The sequence below is a fragment of the Heptranchias perlo genome, chromosome 18 (assembly GCF_035084215.1).
Source record: "Heptranchias perlo isolate sHepPer1 chromosome 18, sHepPer1.hap1, whole genome shotgun sequence".
Lineage (NCBI taxonomy): Eukaryota > Metazoa > Chordata > Chondrichthyes > Hexanchiformes > Hexanchidae > Heptranchias > Heptranchias perlo.
This window is the reverse complement of record NC_090342.1, coordinates 1,770,520-1,791,667: the sequence shown is the minus strand read 5'-3', so window position 1 is coordinate 1,791,667 and position 21,148 is coordinate 1,770,520. Positions and strand designations below refer to the sequence as shown.

At 45.2% G+C, this 21,148-nt stretch overlaps 1 protein-coding gene and 1 long non-coding RNA gene across 2 annotated transcripts in view; both read left to right on the top strand.

Moving 5' to 3' along the window:
• rfx4 (regulatory factor X, 4) overlaps positions 1–15,167 on the top strand; it is a 166,969-nt gene extending 151,802 nt beyond the window's left edge. Inside the window, exons 24-26 of the mRNA XM_067999991.1 lie at positions 3,271–3,430; positions 6,379–6,517; positions 14,895–15,167. Of these exons, the coding sequence (XP_067856092.1) occupies positions 3,271–3,430; positions 6,379–6,517; positions 14,895–15,167 (572 nt within the window). The remainder of the gene's footprint in view (positions 1–3,270; positions 3,431–6,378; positions 6,518–14,894) is intronic.
• A 441-nt stretch (positions 15,168–15,608) lies between these two features.
• LOC137334498 (uncharacterized) lies at positions 15,609–20,462 on the top strand. Its single transcript, XR_010966164.1, has 3 exons — positions 15,609–15,915; positions 19,149–19,305; positions 20,323–20,462. It is a non-coding gene; the product is annotated as an uncharacterized lncRNA (long non-coding RNA).
• Positions 20,463–21,148: the final 686 nt, after the last annotated feature.

The window sequence follows — 21,148 nt, the reverse complement described above, 5'->3', positions numbered from 1 at the left end:
GTTTTTCAGAATTATCTGCTGATTAAATGTGGTTATTGCTGTGACCGACTGTGACCTGGGATTCCTTATACTGGAGTGGGACATCAGGATTTTAATGGTGACATTTAAGGGGAAAATGTTTTCCACTAAATTGTTACATAAACTTAAACATTAACGGAAATTTCCTGAACAAGCCTCTCTGGCCTTTCTCACTCACTCTGATTTACAACGACGGCTTAACCACAGCCTGAAAGTGGACATCCTCTGTCATAGACTAGAAATTCGATTGTGCAGCACATTACAGGACCCAATATGGCGTGCGACTCGCACTCATTCCGCGCCGGGTATGCGCTGCACGCCATATTGGTCAGGGTGACCTGTAGTCGTCTAGGGCACGTGCCTGAAACAGGTGTTAGGCCCATCGCAGATGCAAATCGAGGGACTAGCGCCCGTTTCAGGCCGCTTTGTCAAATTGAGTGTGGCGTGGGCCGTGCGTGCTATGGTCAGTTTCCTCAGGCAACAAACGCCAAACCAGTGGTCAGTCCTTAAAGGGACCGTTGGAGGTGGCCGCCCAAAAAAGGTAAGTTGAAAGTTTTTTATTTACTGGAATACAGAGCCGGGAGCAGCAGGAGTGGCTCCACATTGAAACCGTAGGCTGCTGCCAACCACAGCTCACGAGCCCATCCCTCCTGCTCGCCCCCATCCCTCCCGCTCAACTCCTCCCCCTCCTGCTCGCCCCCATCCCTCCCGCTCACCTCCTCCCCCTCCCACTCACCCCCTGCCCCACCCACTCACCCCCTGCCCCTCCCATCCCCTTCCCCTCCCGCTCAACCCTCCCCCTCCCACTTGCCCTCTCCCCCTCCCACTCACCCCCTGCCTCCTCCCACTCACCCCCTGCCCTCCCACTCACCCCCTGCCCTCCCACTCACCCCCTCCCCCTCCCACTCACCCCCTGCCTCCTCCCACTCACCCCCTGCCCCTCCCACTCACCCCCTCCCCCTCCCACTCACCCCCTGCCTCCTCCCACTCACCCCCTGCCCCTCCCACTCACCCCCTGCCCTCCCACTCACCCCCTGCCCTCCCACTCACCCCCTGCCCTCCCACTCACCCCCTGCCCCTCCCACTCACCCCCTGCCCTCCCACTCACCCCCTGCCTCCTCCCGCTCACCCCCTGACTCCTCCAACTCCCCCCTCCCCCCCCACTCACCCCCTGCCCCTCCCACTCACCCCCTGCCCCTCCCACTCACCCCCTGCCCCTCCCACTCACCCCCTGCCCCCTCCCGCTCATCCCTCCCCCTCCCACTCACCCCCTCCTCCTCCCACTCGCCCTCTCCCCCTCCCATTTGCCCCCCTCCCCCTCCTGCCGGTGTCCGAGTGCCCAGTGAGCTGCCTCTGGGCCCGAGTCTGTCCCAATAAGGCTGGTGCACCAACTACCCGCAGTCCTCCCATCGGCCTCATTGGTCGTGTGTAGCCTGCACTGCACCGGGGTCATGACCCGACTCAGCACCATTCAATATCGAGAACCATGGACCGTGGGCACGGTGTATGTGGGCACTGTGGGATCAGGGCACTGTGTATCGTGGGCGCAGTGTATCGTGGGCACGGTGTATCGTGGGCACGGTGTATGTGGGCACTGTGGGATCAGGGCACTGTGTATCGTGGGCACGGTGTATCGTGGGCACGGTGTATCGTGGGCACGGTGTATCATGGGCACTATGGATCGTGGGCACTGTGGATCGTGGGCACGGTGTATCGTGGGCACGGTGGATCGTGGGCACTATGGATCGTGGGCACGGTGGATCGTGGGCACGGTGGATCGTGGGCACGGTGGATCGTGGGCACTGTGGATCATGGGCACGGTGGATCGTGGGCACTGTGGATCATGGGCACGGTGTATCGTGGGCACTATCGCTCGTGGGCACGGTGGATCGTGGGCACGGTGGATCGTGGGCACGGTGGATCGTGGGCACTGTGGATCATGGGCACTGTGGATCGTGGGCACTATCGCTCGTGGGCACGGTGGATCGTGGGCACTATGGATCGTGGGCACGGTGGATCGTGGGCACGGTGGATCATGGGCACTATCGCTCGTGGGCACGGTGGATCGTGGGCACTATCGCTCGTGGGCACGGTGGATCGTGGGCACGGTGGATCGTGGGCAGCATTCCCCATTGGTGATGTCACTGGGCCAGATGTTCATGATGTTCAAGGCCACGGATTTGGAATTTTCACAGGAAATTGGACGGAATCACAAAATTTGATCCGTGGCGCCCACTAGAAATCCCAGTTAATAAAAAATAGGATTTGACTTAATTCAGACTCCATAAATCGGTGGCCCTGATGATGTTGCTCGAGGGGAGAGTTTGCTTAGATTGTCTGCTCCAACACTTCTGTTGATCAGAGGTTGTAAGACATAAAACGAGGGGTGATTGAGAGACAGGATCAAGTGCGCGATGTGCATCCCATTGTAAAGTTTAGGGTTATAAGGCAATTCAGTGTCTGACACTTCCTTTTAAATAAATACTTAACACCTGGTCGATCCCAGAGACCCGCAAGTACCTTGTGTGAGTGCGGATTAGTGTCTGAACGGCTCCTTGTGACCGAGTTAAGTGTCTCCGTGAATCCCCTTTTGCCAAGAGTCCCGATGCCTTACATTGTGGATCATATCCAATCTCCACAGTTTGATGGTTTGCATCGATTGAAGATGTTTGGAAGCCTGAAAGAGTTGAAAGGAGAGACAATTCTCTATTGTGTTACATCCTGTCTCAGAGCTGTGCTGGTATTGGCCAGTTACTCATTCACTTTGATAGGTGGGTTGGATAGTGAAGTTCGGCTTTCAAGCCCAATGATTGATTTGTAGTCAGCAGACAAGTCATGATTCAATCTGCTTCCTCCACCATGTCAGGCCCGTCAGAATGAGATATTTCAGAGGGAGGTGATAAGGTGCTATATAAATGCAAATCTTCCCTTTTATTCTAATGCTCAGTCATATCTTCACCCACATGTCCTCCTGTTAAACAGAATGCAGCCTATGAAAAATAATATTCCCTTATTAACAAATCTGACAGTTAAATTGTCCCAAGTTACTCATTTACCTAAAATCAATAATTCGTCGTTGTGAAAGTTCTAAGTGTCACCAGCAAAGATACATTTTTTAAGTTCTTTCAAAAGTATTCTTTCAGTATTCCTACAACAATTGTGTGTCGAATTAAAGGATTATGATTAATTGAAGCAAATGTATCATAGCTCAGCAAGTGAGTCTCAGATTCTAATCGATCTTTGTTTTGCCAGGAGCTGTCCAATCGTACACATGGTCACTGACGTATACTGTTACAACAGGCTCTGTTCCTCCAGACAGCCCCCAACAGCTACCCTGCATGAGAAACAATCCTGTGCGCACTGTGTCCTCAACCCACAGAATGCCAGTCTACCCACACAGAGAGGAGCACGGGTAGGTGTTCAACCACTGCCTCTCTCACTATTGGTGTCAATTGTTTACGCATTTTAGCTTCTGATGTTGATTATTTTTCTTCACGTGGTCCTGTGGAGTTGTAACTTGGCTTGAAATCGTGACCTAAAGTGATGTGTAATATCCTTGGTTTTGTCCCAGTACCACAGCATCCTCCCTCTACTGGTACACCTGTGTACCTCCCTCTACTGCTGGTACATCTGTGTACTTAGGAACATAGGAACAGGGGTAGGCCATTCAGCCCCTCGAGCCTGTTCTGCCATTCAATCGGATCATGGCTGACCTGTATCCTATCTCCATCCACCCACCTTGGCTCCATATCCCTTAATACCCTTGGTTAGCAAAAATCTATCGATCCCAGATTTAAAATTAGTAATTGAGCTAGTATCTACTGCTTTTTGTGGGAGAGAGTTCCACACTTCTACCACCCTTTGTGTGAAGAAGTGTTTCCTAACTTCACTCCTGAATGGCCTGACTCTGATTTTAAGGTGATGTCCCCTTGTCCTAGACTCCCCCACCAGCGGAAAAAGTTTCTCTCCATCTACCCAATCAATTCCTTTCAAAATCCTAAAAACCTCAATCAAATCTCCCCTTAAGGGTTGATTTGCCATTTAAGGGGTCGGCCATTTAAGACTGAGATGAGAAGGAATTTCTTCACTCAGAGGGTTGGGAATATTTGGAATTCTCTACCCCAGAGGGCTGTGGATGCTGAGTCGTTGAATATATTCAAGACCGAGATCGATAGATTTTGGGGATTGGGCGGGAAAGTGGAGTTGAGGTCGAAGATCAGCCATGATTTTATTGAATGGCGGAGCAGGCACGAGGGGCCGAATGGCCTACTCCTGCTCCTAGTTCTTATGTTCTTAACCTTCTATATTCCAGAGAATACCAGCCTACTTTATGTAAGCTCTCCTCATAATCTAACCCCTGGAGCTCTGGTAACATTTTGGTCAATCTGTGCTTTCCGAGGCCAATCTATCCTTTCTAAGGTGCGGTGCCCAGAACTGTACCCAGTACTCCAGATGTGGTCTAACTTTGTGTAGCTGTAGCAAAACTTCCCCTTTATATTCTAGCCCTCTAGTTATAAAGGCTCACGTTCCATTAGCCTTTTTGATTATTTTTTGTACCTGACTGCTACATTTCAGTGATCTGTGGACATGAACCCCGTAATCTCTTTGGACCTCCGCTGTTCCGAGCTTTTCACCATTTAAAAAATACTCGGATCGATCCTTTTTTGGTCCAAAATCGATGACCTCACACTTACCTGTGTTGAAATCCATCTGCCACAGTTTTTCCCACTCACTTAATCTATCAATGTCTCTCTGTAATTTTATGCTCCCATCTACACTACTTACTATGCCAACAATCTTTGTGTCATCGGCAAACTTGGATATCTGGCTCTCTATTGTGTTATCTAAGTCATTAATAAATAGAGTGAATAGTTGAGGCCCCAGCACAGATCCTTGTGGGACACCACGAGTCACTTCCTTCCAATTCGAGTACATTCCCATTATCCCTACTCTCTGTCTTCTACCGCCTAACCAAGCTCCTAACCCTCCTTCTCCTGTTGGTACACCCGTGTACCTCCCTCTGCTGCTGGTACACCCGTGTACCTCCCTCTGCTGCTGGTACACCCGTGTACCTCCCTCTGCTGCTGGTACACCCGTGTACCTCCCTCTGCTGCTGGTACACCCGTGTACCTCCCTCTGCTGCTGGTACACCCGTGTACCTCCCTCTGCTGCTGGTACACCCGTGTACCTCCCTCTGCTGCTGGTACACCCGTGTACCTCCCTCTGCTGCTGGTACACCCGTGTACCTCCCTCTGCTGCTGGTACACCCGTGTACCTCTCTCTGCTGGTACACCTGTGTACTTCCCTCTACTGGTACACCTGTGTACCTCTCTCTGCTACTCGTACATCTCTATGTATTTTAATTGAATGGATTATTCTTTAGACGTATACACACAATCTGTCGTGTGTACCGCCAGGCACTGTTCTATATGATGTGCAAGGAGCTGAATATTCTGATTGCATCTAAGGATTTAGTAAGATGTAAAACTTGTGCTAAGATCACAACGTATTGGAGGTACAATTGGTGATGGATTGTGCACTGTGCTCTGATCAGACTTTCAATATAATAGTGAACAATCAATTTCTCTCTAATTATCTGCCATCTGCTCCTGAAGTCACAGATTTGAGCCAAGGAACAGCTCCATAGGTATCCACTGGTGAACCATTTCAGTGAATGGAGGCGAGCTATTTGGCTATGGGTGGCACCTTAATTGAGCCTGCTAGCCATGGTGCATGCGATCCTACAGGCTCCCTAGATCACAGCTGGTGGAGTGACTCCCTTCCTGGCCTAGACACAGGGAGACTGAGTTAACTGTGGTACCCCACTGCTGCCAAGATTGAGATCAGTAACTCACCACAGACCAAGGACTAAACCTGTGACTTTCTGAGTGTGTGAGGTTCAGTGCTGTTACCAAGCAGCCCATTTCTCCACTGAGACACGAGAGGGGTAGTTTTAATCTAACTTGCTGGGCGGGAGTCCAGGGATTGGTTGGAAGGCTGGTTTTACACCCCGCCCAATATTACTTCAAGGGAGAGTGAAATCGGGCGGGTGTAAAAACAGCTTTGCACCAGATCCCATCAGTTACCCGGCGAGCGAGTTAGGTTAAAATTGCTCCCTGTGATGTGAATTCTAATGAGTAATAATTTTGTTGAAATTGGTTGCTTGTATTCCCCTTTGAATGGAGAGATACCGGCTGAGGTGAAGAGCTAAAGCAAAGCTCTGGGGTGAAACTCAGCACAATTCTTACACCACGTGACTTTAATGTTTATGACCAATAAATGATGGAGTGCTTTAAATGAACGTTTATTTGGAAAGTGCTGCCAACATTGTACATCATTGTGACAAATTTTTTCTTCCAGATACACAGGAGGGTACAACTACGGTAGTTATAGCAATCAGCACCCCGTTCCCATTCAGAGTCAGTACCCAGGCCTTACACACGACAGTAGTCTCTCCTCTCCACTCCCATACCCTGCGTATCACAGGAGTACCACACAGGTTAGTCTCATTGAATATGTTGGTTTGTATTATCATATTTCACAAACGCTCATTAGATTATGTATATGTAATGAATAATGTAAAGGAAATTTCAACTCTGCAAAACAGGAAAATTGAATTTCAGAAATAATTCATTGGATGCGAAGTGCTTTGCGATGGCCAGAGGATATGACACGATGCTATTTAATCGCACATAATGGATCCAGTATATACGGTTTGTGCTGTAGTCTAATGTGTCCATTGGAACTGGGTCAAGATTGACCAAACTCTTAGAGAGAGACAGAGACAGAGAGAGAGACAGGGAGAGAGAGAGAGAGAGAGACAGAGACAGAGAGAGAGACAGGGAGAGAGAGAGAGAGACAGAGACAGAGAGAGAGACAGGGAGAGAGAGAGAGAGAGACAGAGACAGAGAGAGAGACAGGGAGAGAGAGAGAGAGAGACAGAGACAGACAGAGAGACAAACAGAGACAAACAGAGACAGAGAGAGAGAGAGACAGAGGGAGAGAGAGAGAGACAGAGGGAGAGAGAGAGAGACAGAGGGAGAGACAGACAGACAGAGAGAGAGAGAGACAGAGAGAGAGAGAGACAGACAGAGAGAGAGACAGACAGAGAGAGAGAGAGACAGAGAGAGAGAGACAGAGAGAGAGAGAGAGAGAGACAGACAGACAGAGAGACAGAGACAGACAGACAGAGACAGAGGGAGAGATAAAGAAAGAGACCGAGAGAGAGACCAAGAGAGAGAGAGAGAGACAGAGGGAGAGATAAAGAAAGAGACCGAGAGAGAGACCAAGAGAGAGCGAGAGAGAGAGAGAGACAGAGACAGAGGGAGAGATAAAGAGAGGGACAGAGACCGAGAGAGAGAGAAAGACAGACAGAGAGAGACAGACAGAGAGGGACAGAGAAAGAGAGATGACAGCTGTCTAATCACTCCTGGTTGGGTTCTAAACCAGATGCCAGGTGGGAGAGGAATGTGAATTAACCTGTTCCACAATCCAGTCCTTTCAGATTTGGATATTTTTCAACTCAGGCGTGAAAGGGAATTAACAGAATTAGTCTGCAAAGAGTCATATATTCGGGACTGGAAAAAATCTATTACAAGGTGGTCCAAAATATACATAAATATATTTTATTTATGAATGAACCCTTAGGCGGGATCTTTCAGAATCTTACTTTAAGTTACAAAATTCCATTACTTATCTCAGTGATTTGGAGGGTCACCATCTCAGGGTGAGTTAAAAGTTCCCCAGTGGAGTGATCTGTGGAGGGGATGCTGGGCGTCCAGTGGAGTGATCTGTGGAGGGGATGCTGGGCGTCCAGTGGAGTGATCTGTGGAGGGGATGCTGGGCGTCCAGTGGAGTGATCTGTGGAGGGGATGCTGGGCGTCCAGTGGAGTGATCTGTGGAGGGGATGCTGGGTGTCCAGTGGAGTGATCTGTGGAGGGGATGCTGGGCGTCCAGTGGAGTGATCTGTGGAGGGGATGCTGGGCGTCCAGTGGAGTGATCTGTGGAGGGGATGCTGGGCGTCCAGTGGAGTGATCTGTGGAGGGGATGCTGGGCGTCCAGTGGTCCATCCGATCAACCAAGGACAGATCCCTCGGACTGAGCACAGCTGCAGGTACAAAGCATAAAGATAAGGCTGGGAATTTCCTGGGAACTGCTCCCACTCCACTCCCATAATGTTGCCGGAGGTGAGGTGGAACCCCGTTAACGCACGCAAACAGGGGATTCCGATACACTTCCGGCGAAGTTACAGGCAACCACTCCGAGGAAGTCCACACCCCAATACGTTCTTTCAGTTTTATAACAGTGAGAGGGCGGCCAGAGAAGAGGTGAGATACAAACGGGGTTAAAATCGAGGATGAGTATAAGGTAATTAATATTCTGAATGAAAAATTGCCTCCCAAGTATTCCTAAGAGTGTCATGTCCACCCTAAGCAGCAATAACCCAGGTAGAATTAATGACTTAATATAATGTGAGTGAAGTCACAAACAAGCTAAACCACTCAAAACAAATAAATCCCCAGAGATAGACAGTATTTATCCCAGAGTACTAAGAGAGACGGGGAGGAGATTTCGAGACACTGACAGTCACTATGAGGGAGTCGCTGGACACTGTGTAGGTACTTCCTCACTCCAAGAATGATCAATAAATGGAATGTTCCAGGTACAGTATTGGAGGCAAAACCCTGGAATCATTTAAGAAACAATTGGATGCTGCAAAGTTCATCTATCCAGAGAGATCCTACATGCCAACATTTATCCCTTAACCAACACTTAAAACAGATGATCTGGCCATTTATCTCATTGCTGGGATCTTGCTGTGCACAAATTGGCTGCCGCATTTTCCCTACATTACAACAGTGACTACACTTCAAAAAAAGTACTTCATTGGCTGTAAAGCGCTGAGGTGGTGAAAAGTGCGATATAAATGCAAGTTCTTTCTTTTCTTTGATTTAACCTGAGCTCTCGATGAGTTAAAATCAACTACTTCAGTGGAGAGATTTATATCGAGCTTCAATCATGTGACGTAGTCCGGATTCACAAAGCCTTTTCTAAGCGGGAATCTTAATGTAAACGTTAAGGAAGAGCAGGCCTATTAAAATGCTAATACCATGGACAATAAACAGGGAAAGTTGCCCCAAGTTTCAATGGCAGTGAGTGGGTTTAAACGCAGCATTCGTTAAAGATCTTTGAACTTCTCACCAGGTATGGGATGTTGGAGATGATTGCATTGATACACTGTTGGTCTAATCTTTTTTCTTTCTAATCTCTAAGAAATAGAAGTCTGAGGGGTGACCTGATCGAGGTCTTTAAGATTATGAAAGGGATTGATAGGGTAGACGGAGAGAAGATGTTTCCAATTGTGGGGGAGACCAGAACTAGGGGCCATAAATATAAGATAATCACTAATAAATCCAATAGGGAATTCAGGAGAAACTTCTTTACCCAGAGAGTGGTTAGAATGTGGAACTCGCTCCCACAAGGAGTAGCTGAGGTGAATAGCATGGATGCATTTAAGGGGAAGCTGGATAAACACAAGAGGGAGAAAGGAATAGAACGATATGTTGATAGGGAGGAGGCTCGTGTGGAGCATAAACACCAGCACAGACCAGTTGGGCCGAATGGCCTGTTTCTGTACTGTAGATTCAATGTCATAGTACAGAGATTCCCGGGCTGAAGGAGTGGCTGTAATTTAACTTTACTTCCATTTACATGATTTAAAAGAGCAGCACATAGAAGGGGAGGAGGAGTTAATTTAAAACTAGTCCTTAAAATCGCTCACCATAGTACAGACCTTTAAACTCTGTGGGGCTGAAGATCTGCGGGTCTGATATCTGAGGGTAAGTGCCGGTGACCTCCGGTATTGACCCTACCAAAGTTCATGGGGTCAACGGGAATTCCCTCCATTTAAATGTCAATGGCAGGTGCCACTAGGACAGCACATCTGGTGCCCCGACTGGGGAGGCCTGAAACCCCAGCGAATGCTGGTCACTCTCTAGGGAGAAAGGATAGGAGGAAGACCCCCCCCCCCGCCCCGGAAACATCTTAATCCATCGGCCTCCTTTGCAAGGGAACCAAAGAATCTTCCGAGTTCACCTGAATCTTCAGGCTTCCAGGTCACATCCTTGTCCTGGACCCCCAGGTGGGCTCTCTCCCCACAACTTATCCCACTCGGGGTTCCAGCCCATAAATCCACCGCCATGTCGGAGATGTGGTAACTCCTGGCCTGGGAGACCCCACCCCAGCAATGCCCTCCCCCAATGCCCCAGGCCTTGTTCGGGGTGGGAATAGGCCCCACTTCCCCCCAACAAGACCCCCCAGAAATTCCCGTGCAAGTTTGGACCTGGCATTTTGGGTTCCGGTCTAATTAGGGGGTCATCTGCTCCATATGGTGCGAGTGTGTCAGGAGGGCGATGGGGTTCGGTCCCGATGTAACTACCTGTACGGCAGATGTAGGAGAGAAATGTTTTGCTTGCTTGTGTGGCGTTGATTGAGGACATATTGCAGATAAATATGGGACACCCACTTTAACATGGCTGTGGTTAAGAGCTCTTTGAATGTTGGACTATATTTATAACACATGGAATGAATCAAATTAATAATCAGTCTTTTGATTGAAGAGGCCATCAGAATTTTTATGTGGAAAAAAAAATCTATTTCCGGCTTTGCCCAACAATTGGTCGTCCCCATAGCAGCTGACATGTGTATTGGACAAAATGAGATCTTTTATTTTCTAAAACTGTTTTTCCATGACCTAAAATATGAGTAACAATGAAGAACGCTGTTTTAAATCACTGCTTGGCACTTGGTTTTCATTCATTCCTAAACTATTCTCGGCACGTGTTATTTAAGTGATAATGAACAATGTACAGTCTCTTGTAAATTCGATGGTAGGTTTATTGACTGAATGTTCAATCTATCAGACTTGCAACTATCTTTAAGAAACACAAAAAGCCCATTAGTGATAATTACATTTGTAAATTTTTGTGTTTAATGGTTCACCGATTACAAGAGTATCTATTTTATTCCTCCCCCACACCTAGTGTCAGCCTGGGCTCAGTGGGTAGCTCACTCTCTCGCCTCTGAGTCAGAAGATTGTGGGTTCATGCCCCACTCCAGGGACTTGAGCATATAATCCAGTCCGATACCCCCAGTGTCTGAGGGAGCGCTGCACTGTTGGAGGTGCTGTCTTTTGGATGAGACGTTAAACCGAGGTCCTGTCTGCCCTCTTAGGCAAGATCCCATGGTATTATTTCGAAGAAGACCAGGAGAGTTCTCCCTGGTGTCCTGGCTAATATTTATCACTCAACCAACATAACCAGAACAGATTATCTAGTTATTATTTCATTGCTGCTCGTGGGATCTTGCTGTGCGAAATTTGGCTGCCACATTTCCTACATTACAACAGTGATTACACTTCATAAAAAGTACTTCATTGGTTGTGAAACGCTTTGGGACGTCCTGAAGTTATGAAAGGCTCTACATAAATACAGGTTCTTTCTTTCCTCTCCACTCTGCTAACCATCGCTACTCTTCCTCTCAGGATTTCTCAGTCTCACCTTCGCACTTTTGGTGTTTCATAATCTCCCAAAGATACTAATCTTCAGCCATACTCTGCCCTTAGTGATTTGTTCTCCCAGCTGATACCCGGTGTCCTTACACATGTACTTTAGAAGCATCTCGTGTCTCGTCTCCTCCTGTGCCTTTGTCAGGATCAAGTAATCAACACCATGCAGATCCTGACTGCTCACCAGCTTCGTACAATTCCATTTCTCAGCATGTGAATCCCTCCAGTGCCTGGCATTGTTATTTGAATCATAGAATCATAGAATGATACAGCATCATTCAGCCATTCGGCCCAGCATGCTTTTCAATTCTATCCCTCTAGAAATGAACCCCAGTGCTTGGTTTGCTTTTTTTTATGGTCTTATTAACCTGTGTTGCTACTTTTAGTGATTTGTGTATCTGTACCCCCAGATCCCTCTGCTCCTCTACCCCATTTAGACTCTTATTTTCCAAAAGTATGAAGCTCCTTATTCTTCCTACCAAAATGTACCACCTCACATTTATCCATATTGAAATTCATTTGCCAATTAAATGCCCATTCTGCAAGTTTATTAATGTCTTCCTGTATTTTGCACCTCATCTCCCCTCTGGTTCTTTTGTCAGTTACCTTAAATCTGTGTCCTCTGGTTACCGACCCTCCTGCCACTGGAAACAGTTTCTCCTTATTTACTCGATCAAAATCCTTCATGACTTTGAACTCCTTTATTAAAATGTTCCTTCACTTTCTCTCATCTCCCTGGACAGCCTCTCACAGGAGATCAGATCATCCACCATTTTCATCTCCTCATTTTCAATGTCCATTCCTTCAATAGTCCTTCATTCTTTTGCTTTCTCTCACCTTCACTGTATTGAAGAATTCCCGGTGGTCTCCCATTAACAAGTAAGGATATCTTCCAACCAATTACTTTTTCATATTCAAATGAGATGCAAATTATTTCCTAATGGCGCATAAAAGGTAGAATCAGACAGACGATTGGTGATTGTGCTTGTTTTTTCCCTCCAAGTTTCACTTTGATTTTCTTACCTTAATCCTTCCCTTCTGGTCCTCCAGCTCCTCCACCCCAATATCAATTCTTCATGCGTGAGCCTGAATAGAAAATGTCAGTGGGCAATTTGGCTGTGGGAACTGTCACAGCCAAGAACAGGAGATTATTTATTTAATGCCTGTGCTAGTGTGTGTTCCTGCAGCCTGAAGTGTCTCAGAGGGATTTAAAGCAGCACAGTTTCATGGCAGGGCAGGTAACAGAATTAATACTGATGAGTGCAGAACCACACAGGCAAACTGCACATCAAATAAACCAACGTTCCCTGAAATCAGATTAAAAAAATAAAGGTGAAATGATTGATGAGGCCAATTCAAGGATAAAGTTATCCAGGAGTTGTTTGGCTTTGTTTAATTTAGTTTGATCATCGCCACTGTACATTAGGTGATTGGTATGATTTTTAAATGGCCAAGCAGAATAACTTCAGATTGTGAATCCTGCTTTATTTGGCGAGTGCAGAAACTCTGCTCTTCTTATCAGAGGCTTCTTCTGTCTGATGCAGATGGGATTAAGTGGCAAATAGTTAAATCAGGATTTAGCCAACTGAGCTAATTTTTTTTCTCTGAAAGAACGGCCTCAGCCCCTGTGAACCCAGAAACGCACTCTGAAGGAAAATGTTTTGCTGCTTAAACAGAGCCATCATTCACACTTTGCATAATGAGAGGCTGGACAAATTTGAATGAGGGACTTTATTCTTTTCTCTTGAACTTCAGCTCTGGGGAATTGCAGTCTGCTGCAGAGGGAGAGAGAGAACAGATTTCCATTACACTGCAAGTAGCTGTAATAATCTCCCATTCGGTATTTTTTTTCATCCACACCTCTCAAATCACTCCCGTTACTCACTGGGCTTTCAGATACAATCAAAATGAAAGATGTACAGACAGAGAGTCAGGACTTTGTGTCCACATCGTGAGTTGACCCATCTAATGGTAACTTCCTGTAAAGGGCCCTCCGACAACCATTGCCTTTGTGTTTGGTGGAGATCACTAGGACTCAGTGTTTTACACCCAATGTGTTCGAGAACTCTTCATGAAAGCGGATGCGGAGTGTGAGGGGTGATTGTGACAGTCCAGACAGACATCCGCACAGATGGCCGTACTCTGGGCACTTCAGTGGGGCTCAATTAGCTGCTTCACCAGCTGATGTGATGATGGGGCGGGAGAGTGGAGAGTTTAGGAAATGTTTTTCAGTGATCTGAGGAACAGTACAGGTCTACATGCGGTCAATCTCATTCTACAACACAGTTACCAGTGTAGGGCTGAGTTTACAGTGACCTTATTTTGGGTCATTTCTCCCTGCCTGCCTTCAATTTCACCATTCATGATAAAAATAAAATGCGGCAGCTTTTTTTCCCCGATGTGGCAGCAGGTTAAATGCGAGCACAATAAGCCAGGCTCGTGCTCAGAACCAAGTTATGGCGTCTATTTACCTTCATTCTGGATTTCTATATTTAACACCATGACTTTCAGATAAGCTTATAGAAATTATAGGAACATGGAACAGGAGGAGGCCATTCAGCCCCTCAAGCCTGTTCCGCCATTCAATGAGATGATGGCTGATCTGTATCTTAACTCTGTCCAGGGTTAAATTATGAGGACAGGTTGCATAGACTAGGCTTGTACTCCCTTCAGTGTAGAAGATTAAGGGGTGATCTAATTGAGATGTTTAAGATGATTAAAGGATTTGATAGGGTAGATAGAGAGAAACTATTTCCTCCGGTGTGGGGAGTCCAGAACAAGGGGGCAGAACCTTAAAATTAGAGCTCGGCCGTTCAGGGGTGATGTCAGGAAGCACTTCCTCACACAAAGGGGAGTGGAAATCTGGAACTCTCTCCCCCAAAAAGCTGAGGCTGGGGGTCAATTGAAAATTTCAAAACTAAAATTGATGGATTTTTGTGGGTAAGGGCATTAAGGGTTACAGAATCAAGGCGGATAAATGGAGTTCAGATACAGATCACCCATGATCAAACTGAATGGTGGAACAGGCTCGAGGGGCTGAATGGCCTCCTCCTGTTCCTATGTTCCTTCCTATGTTAAGGCACAGACTGTCATATACAGCAATACATTTGTACTTAATTAAAATTCATTAAATAAGCAACCAGATTCCTGATAAGGATCTTTTTATACACCGGGACCTTATTTTTCTTACTAATTGCTAGTTTTGTTCCAGTCGACACTAATTGTTGGGCCTTGATGATCTTGAAGAGAGATTTGACTCTGCATTTTGTGTAAACGTTCCCACGGTTAATGGTCAATTTGTATTTCACAGTATCCGTTCAACAGTCAGACCCCAAGGATGGAGCCCTGCCTGATGAGCAGCACCCCCCGCCTGCACTCCACACCCGTGACACCGCGGTGGGCCGACGTCCCATCGACCAACAGCTGCTACTCCAGCCCCAGCATGCATTCGGCACGATACGGGAACTCGAGTGAGATGTACACGCCCTTAACCCCCCGACGCAGTGCCGAATATGAACACGTGCAGCATTTCCCCGGTTTTGCCTACATCAACGGTGAGGCGACCACTGGATGGGCCAAATAATCCTTTACCGTAACTGTGCCCGGGCCCAGACACTGGAAATAAATCCCCCCAAATACATGGTCAGTTATGGATTGCTACTGAAAGCAACGCACAAAGAAAACAAGACTTTTTATTTTCCCCCTGGATCGCCAAAAGGGACTGGAAGACACTCTGGTGACATTGGCATCTCCATAAAGTTCAGAACAAGACTCCCTAAACATTTGAATCCAGAAACAATAACTTTGGGGGAAAACCACCATTTTTTCTTCTTGTAAATTTTGCAGTAGCACTGCCTGAAATGTGCCACGTGGTAAACTGCCCACGTAAGACCTCCGCCTATCTCTTTAACACGTGTCACGCTCTTTTTGAATCCTCTTCGGGGATTTAACATTTGCAGCTTGTCTGAACTTAAAGGTATAGTGGACATCCCGTGGGAATACTCTCGTCAACGCTCTGCCCAATGACAGGAAGTGATGTTTACCACGGGCAGGAAGTGTGTTTCATTACCTGCGCCCTCTATCAACTACCAATAAACTTCAGCACCTCAGACCCAGTGATCAGGAGACACTTTTCTGCTCCCCATACTGCCTCTGCCCTGAGTTGATGTGATGATGGCAACTGTTGGGGGACCTTGGCTCTGCCTGGTGCCCTACAGAGCTTGTCGAATGCAAAGAACCGTTACATATTGAAGACCAGTAGCGTTCTGCCGTGAGATTTTACACTTGGATTCGGTCCTGCTCTACACTGATACACTGCACAGCATGAAGAGGTAAAGTACTGTGGACATCTGGACAATTTCATTCATTTTTATTGTATCGCCACAGAAACCCTTAAGATATTCAAAGCTGTGCCTTTAGAAACTGCATTGTCTATGTGTGAAAATGTTTATCTAATTTTGTATTGTATCTTTGACAGACTATTTTTAGAGATAATTTGCCTCTAGCTTGTCACTAGTGTGTATACTGTTTCCGTTACAGTTAATTAACATAGATTTTTTTTCCCTGTATTGTTTTGAAATTACAAAATGCACTCAGCAGATTATATGGACATATTACCCTATGGGTAAGGAAAATAACTGAAAGAATAACACAAGAAACTCTAGACTTTTTTTTGTAAATAAAAGCACTGATAGCACCATGTGTGTTGTGGATAAGCCTGAAGTACATAGTATTATTTGTACAGATGTGCAAGATATATGAAGGCAATACATTCTCAAAATACAAATACATTTTTAAAAAATTATCCAGACTTTTTCTGTTCTTAGTATTATGACTATTCTCCAAATTCTTGTGCCAAAAATGTATTCTGGGGGGGGAGAAATGGTGAAAGGGACACTATTTTCTGAATAGGCAAATTTGCAGGAACTATACTGTGTTTAAAAACAAAGGTTTCTTAAAATGCAGTTTGCACATTTGTGCTTGTGTGCAATCCAATTTTCTCCCCATGATCAGACAGCGTCTGAACTTTCCCTGTAAGACTCGCGTGCAAAAAGGGCACTTGCATAATTGGGGGTTTGATGGCCCTTTTGTTGACTGATGGGGGATTTTGGTTTGTTAGCTGTGCTCCCTGATCAGACCACATTTTACCCCAAATGCAAGGTGAGGTTAAAGCATCTCTCAAAACTGCCAACATAGTTTGCAAACAGAGAAGCATTTGATAATGTCATTCCAAACACGATTACAGCATTTCACCAACAATCATATTTATCTTTGAATGGAGGGGAAGATTAATCATAGAATCATAGAATTTTACAGCACAGAAGGAGGCCATTCGGCCCATTGTGCCTGTACTGGCTCTTTGAAAGAGCTATCCAATTAGTCCCACTCTCCTGCTCTTTCCCCATAGCCCTGCAATTTTTTCTTTTTCAAGTATTTATCTAATTCCCCTTTGAAAGTCATTATTGAATCTGCTTCCACCGCCCTTTCAGGCAGCGCATTCCAGATCATAACAACTCGCTGCATAAGGAAAGTTCTCCTCATCTACCTCCTGGTTCTTTTGCCAAATATCTTAAATCTGTGTCTTTTGATTATCGAGCCCTCTGCCAGTGGAAACAGTCCCTCCTTATTTACTCTATCAAAACCCTTCATGATTTTGAACACCTCTATCAAATCTCCCTTTAACCTTCTCTGCTTTAAGGAGAACAACCCCAGCTTCTCCAGTCTCTCTGCATAACTAAAGTTCCCCATCCCTGGTACCATTCTAGTAAATCTCCTCTACACCCTTTCCAAGGCCTTGACATCCTTACTTAAAAAAAAGTTTGCTGTGCATGATGTAGCATGTCCCAGGAATTGAACCTGGTTGTAACTTTCCCATTAAGGTGATAACACCCCCTTATTAAAACTGTTCAAATCTAGCCATAGATGTCTGCCACAATGAAGGTACAGCAAGAGAGCTGGGTTTGAGTTTCATTGATGGATTTCTCAGCCCTCACTGGTCAATATGACAATTTTCACATTCTGTAACTTTTTTAGTTTGTTTCTGGATATAAGGCAAACCCATTCACCATGGTCTTGTATCACAAGTGTACAAACCAGCATTGTCCTTGAATTGACAAGCAAAGTATTCAGGGCTAGTTTTGGGATCTTTGCTATTTTTAGTGTGTATCAGTGACTTGTTAAGTAACGCTACCAAATTTTCACATAACGTACAAATAGAAGACGGGCAATTTTAAAAAAAATAATTCTCAGGATGTGGGCGTTGCTGGCCAGGCCGGCATTTATTGCCCATCCCTAGTTGCTCTGAGAAGGTGGTGGTGAGCCGCCTTCTTGAATCACTGGTAGTGGTTTGATATACTGAGGGGCTTGCTAGGGTCTTTAGAGTCAAATAGGTTGGTGTGGGACTGGAGTCACATATAGGCCCAGACCGGGTAAGGACGGCAGGTTTCCTTCCCTAATGAACCAGTTGGGTTTTTATGACAATCCGACAGCTTCATGGTCACTTTTACTGAGACCAGCTTTTTATTTCCAGATTTTTTTTTAAGACTGATTTCTAATTCTCAAACTGCCCAGGGTGGGATTTGAACTCACGTTCCATGGATTACTAATCCAGTAACATAATCACTACACCCACCGTACTTATAAATAACGAGGAACAATGCAACCAGATTCAGAAGTGTTTAAACCATTCAGGTAACTGAAAGAATATACAGCAGATGCAATTCAATGTGGTTAGGTGTAAAATAATGAATGTGAGAATAAAGAATCAAAAAGAGGGAGTATGTGTTAAATTGATCAGTGGTGTAGCGTCTGGTCAGGAGAGACCTGGGGGTTTGAGTTGATGAATCCATGAAACCACTTTTATCAGCAGATGATGTGGAGATGCCGGTGATGGACTGGGGTTGACAATTGTAAACAATTTTACAACACCAAGTTATAGTCCAACGATTTTATTTTTAATCCCACAAGCTTTCGGGGGCTTCCTCCTTCCTCACCACTTGAGGAAGGGGGAAGCCTCCGAAAGCTTGTGGGATTAAAAATAAAATTGTTGGACTATAACTTGGTGTTGTAAAATTGTTTACAATTTATCAGCAGAGAGAGACAGTACAATTGAAAAAAGGTGTGAGAGATCTCCACGCAGAGGCACTGTGGGCAGTTCCAGTCATCGATTCAGAGGAAGGATATTGTCACCCTTGAGAAAGTAGAGTCAAGCAACAAAGATGATTTTAGATATCAAGAAAAGAGGAGACTTTGCGATGATCTAAGGAGGTATTTACACTGCAAGTTCGGGGTCAATGCAAAGTGATTTCCTCTTTGCACCAAAATTAAACTCGCAGCCTAAATCTGGAGTCAGGGTTTGAGCAGCCTTTGGAGTGAAGCAGAGTTAGACTCGTTGGGTGTGGTGGTCTCTCACTACCAGGAACGGAAATCTAGTGCGGTGTCACATCTTGTTTACAAAGTGCCTGTGGCTCGCTCAATTGAAGTGTCCAGAGAGCAGGAATTCTCCCATTCCCGCTCTCCGAACATTTACATTTCTAACTTTTCTTTTACCCCTGTGTGCATCCAGCTACGCACAGAGCTCTCTCCTAAACAGAACAGTCAAACTCCCAGCTAAGCAGGAACAAGCAGCATAAACCGAGTTCTGCCCGTCTACTGTCAGACCTGGAGCTGCAATCAAATTGAAATTCTCACTGTTATGAAGGGAAGTGATCACATTAATTCAGGTAGGTTGTTCACTATGGTCTGGGGGAGCAGAAGTTAAAATTAGGAAAGACAGGAGCATGAAGGGAAGGTTGATAGAACTTTATACCCAAAGGGTAATCAAATTATGGGATGTGATCATGGCAGCCACTGGTATAACAAGTGGTATCACATCGTTCACCTGACGAAGGGGGAAGCCTCCGAAAGCTTGTGAATTTAAAATAAAATTGCTGGACTACAACTTGGTGTTGTAAAATTGTTTACAATTGTCAACCCCAGTCCATCACCGGCATCTCCACATCATAACAAGGTGTATTCTGGAGAGATAAGGGAATGAGGGACATGATGAGAAGATGGGCTTCATTCTGAGAAACTGTTGAGCTTAAAACTGCTGCTGTATTCGAAGGTAAAGGACTACTGGCTCCATTTAAAAGGGCCAGGGTTGCTTGTTAATTAGTTTGTTCTTTTTTAATATTTGGAAATTAATATCAACAAAATATTCTGCTGCCTTTAATTTCAACTTGAAAATGTGCTGCTTCCTTATTGTGTTAATAAAAGGGCACAGGAGGTGGAGGGATCATCGACTGTTACCCATAGAAGCAAAATTATTTGTTAAAGAAATAAAAAAAGAAACATAAAAGTATGTTATTTATCACTGGCAAGTTACAGAGCAGCTTTAAGGGATAGAATCTTCAATTTCTGATTATGAAGCACTCAGCTCCAGGGAGTGACCTTAAGGAACCTGTCTCAGGACAAGGTGTTCAGACTGTCTGACACTGCACAATACATCTGCAGAAATGGGAATAAACGACTAAAAAATACATCAAAGGGACGTTGGATCCTAACTAATGAATCTGCAAATCTTTATATTATCAGGATCAAAAGATCCGTGATTCATTTCAGACATCAAGACACTCTCAGTGGTCGTTACATCAGTTCATTCACAAGCTTTTGAAACAAACCTCCTTCTTTAAGTCTAATTAATCAAAAAGTACAAAAGGCAGAATTTTTAAAAAATCTGTTGGGTCTTCTAATTATAGGAGCCTTTTAAGGTTGTATCTGACAGACAGTTTGGAGAACGAGCAGCCATGAAGTCTTTGGAATCGATTCGATGATGGGTGTGACGTTCATCAAAGATTACCAGCATAATACAGACAAATGCAGACACTGGAATTCACCATGCCAGCTAAACTTAGAAATTAAAGCTTTTAATTTGTGTTATTTGTGTCACTGAGCATTTCACATCTCTCTCACTCTCTGAACTAAAGAGAAACATGAAACATCGGAAATGTGGAATAGAACCAGAAAATGCTGGAAATGCAGAGCAGAGATACTCAGCTCCTGTAAAGAGAAAAGATGCTTCACAGTAAGACCCTTCCCCAGTTCTTAAAGGGTTACACTTGAAACAATAATCTTGTCTTTTCTCTTTACAGGTGCTGATGGGTTCTGCTGTGTATTTCCAGCATTTTCTGGCTTAATTTGACATTTTTTGGTATTAAAAGTAAGACGTGTATATTTTTTCCATTATACGTATACTTGAAGCCAACTAGTTTGAATCTAATTGAAATGTAAGATTAGTTGCTAGTTTCAGTGATGTTGGACCATGTTTAATGTTTGGTAACTCAGTTACCCATTGGTAACCAAGTACAATGTATTTCTGCACTCCCAGCAACAACCACCATCAATTTTGTAAGACATTTATATTTTATTACAGTTTTTTCCAGCTACATTCCTGCTGCTAACACAGACAAAAAATTCAAAATTCATCAACAGATTTCTGAATAATTACTGTTTTCAGAAGTAGGTCCAATTAAGAGTCTGCTGCTGTTAAGTAAACCCTATGTGAGTTTATACAGACGTCAATTA